This window comes from Emiliania huxleyi (genome assembly GCF_000372725.1).
Source record: "Emiliania huxleyi CCMP1516 unplaced genomic scaffold EMIHUscaffold_9615, whole genome shotgun sequence".
Lineage (NCBI taxonomy): Eukaryota > Haptophyta > Isochrysidales > Noelaerhabdaceae > Emiliania > Emiliania huxleyi.
In genome coordinates this window covers 1-1165 of record NW_005194866.1, presented here as the reverse complement: position 1 = coordinate 1165, position 1165 = coordinate 1, and the positions used below count along the sequence as shown (strand labels likewise).

The window sequence follows — 1165 nt, the reverse complement described above, 5'->3', positions numbered from 1 at the left end:
TTCTTCCCCGCCCAAGCCTCCGCGACGAATACGGCGTGCTCTGCTGTGCGCCCTGTTTGTGTGGCTGTGAGGCGCAGCCTTGGCTGGGAGGGCTGCGCGGTGGGCTGCGGCGTGCTGCAGGTGGTCGTGCGCCTGCCTGATGGTGTGCGGCGGCCGCGCAACCCGCTCGACCGGGCCGTCGGCGGCCCAGGGGGCGAGCATGCCAATGCGCGCTGCATGTGAGGCTGCTGCGCGGCTGGCGCGCAAGTTTCCGTGCGGAGAGGGACGCGCGCATGTGTTCACGCTGCGGGCGCGGGCGGGCGCGGAGGGCGGCGCGGTCTCACCGCGGTCCGTCGCCGGTTGGTCTTCGGCGTGTCGAGGGCGGGCGTGCACGAGGGCTTGCCGCCATATCGCGTGCCGCGAAGGAAAAAGTTCGCTCGCTTCTCGCGGCGCTTTGCGGGTCAGAGGCCAGCCTCGCCCAATCATGCTGCTCGCTCTCGCCTCGCTCGCTCCATTTCTCGTCGTCCGTCCCCATCAACTCTCACGAGCTCCCACCTCTCGCATCGTCGGCCCGCCCGTCCTATCCAGCACCGGAGTTGCGCCAGCGCCGGCGCCGCCACCGCCGCCACTCTCACCGTTTCCGAGCGAGGAGCTGCTGCCGCGGCTGGTCGACGGGTGCGCGGCGGGCGAGCCACTGGCGTCGCTGCTCCCGCGCTGCTTCGACCACCCGCTCGATGGCTTCCAGACCGATGCTATGGCCGCGCTCCTTGACGGCAGCTCAGTCGTCGTCTCTGCGCCGACCGGCTCGGGGAAGACGGCGGTGGCGGAGCTGGCGCTGTACGCGGCGCTGGCGCGCGGCGAGCGCGCCATCTACACCACGCCGCTCAAGGCGCTCTCCAACCAAAAGTACCGCGACCTCTCGGCCGCGCTCGGGCCCGGCTCGGTCGGCTTGCTGACGGGCGACACGCAGAAGCAGCGCGACGCGCCGGTGCTGGTGATGACGACGGAGGTGCTGCGCAACATGCTGCTCGAGCAGGACGAGATGGTCTTCGCGGCGCAGGCGGCGGGGCGGGTCGGAGTCGTCATCCTCGACGAGTTTCACTACATGAACGACAAGTCGCGTGGCACGGTCTGGGAGGAGTGCTGCGTGCTCGCGCCGCCGTCCGCAAAGCTGGTTGCGCTCTCG

The 1165-nt window shown here is 70.7% G+C and overlaps 1 protein-coding gene across 1 annotated transcript; it reads left to right on the top strand.

Moving 5' to 3' along the window:
• Positions 1–697: 697 nt before the first annotated feature.
• Positions 698–1165, top strand: EMIHUDRAFT_50363 (hypothetical protein; the record flags this gene model as incomplete). Its single annotated transcript, XM_005756556.1, has 1 exon — positions 698–1165. A coding segment is annotated over one exon (468 nt), but the record flags the coding sequence as incomplete, so codon positions are not given.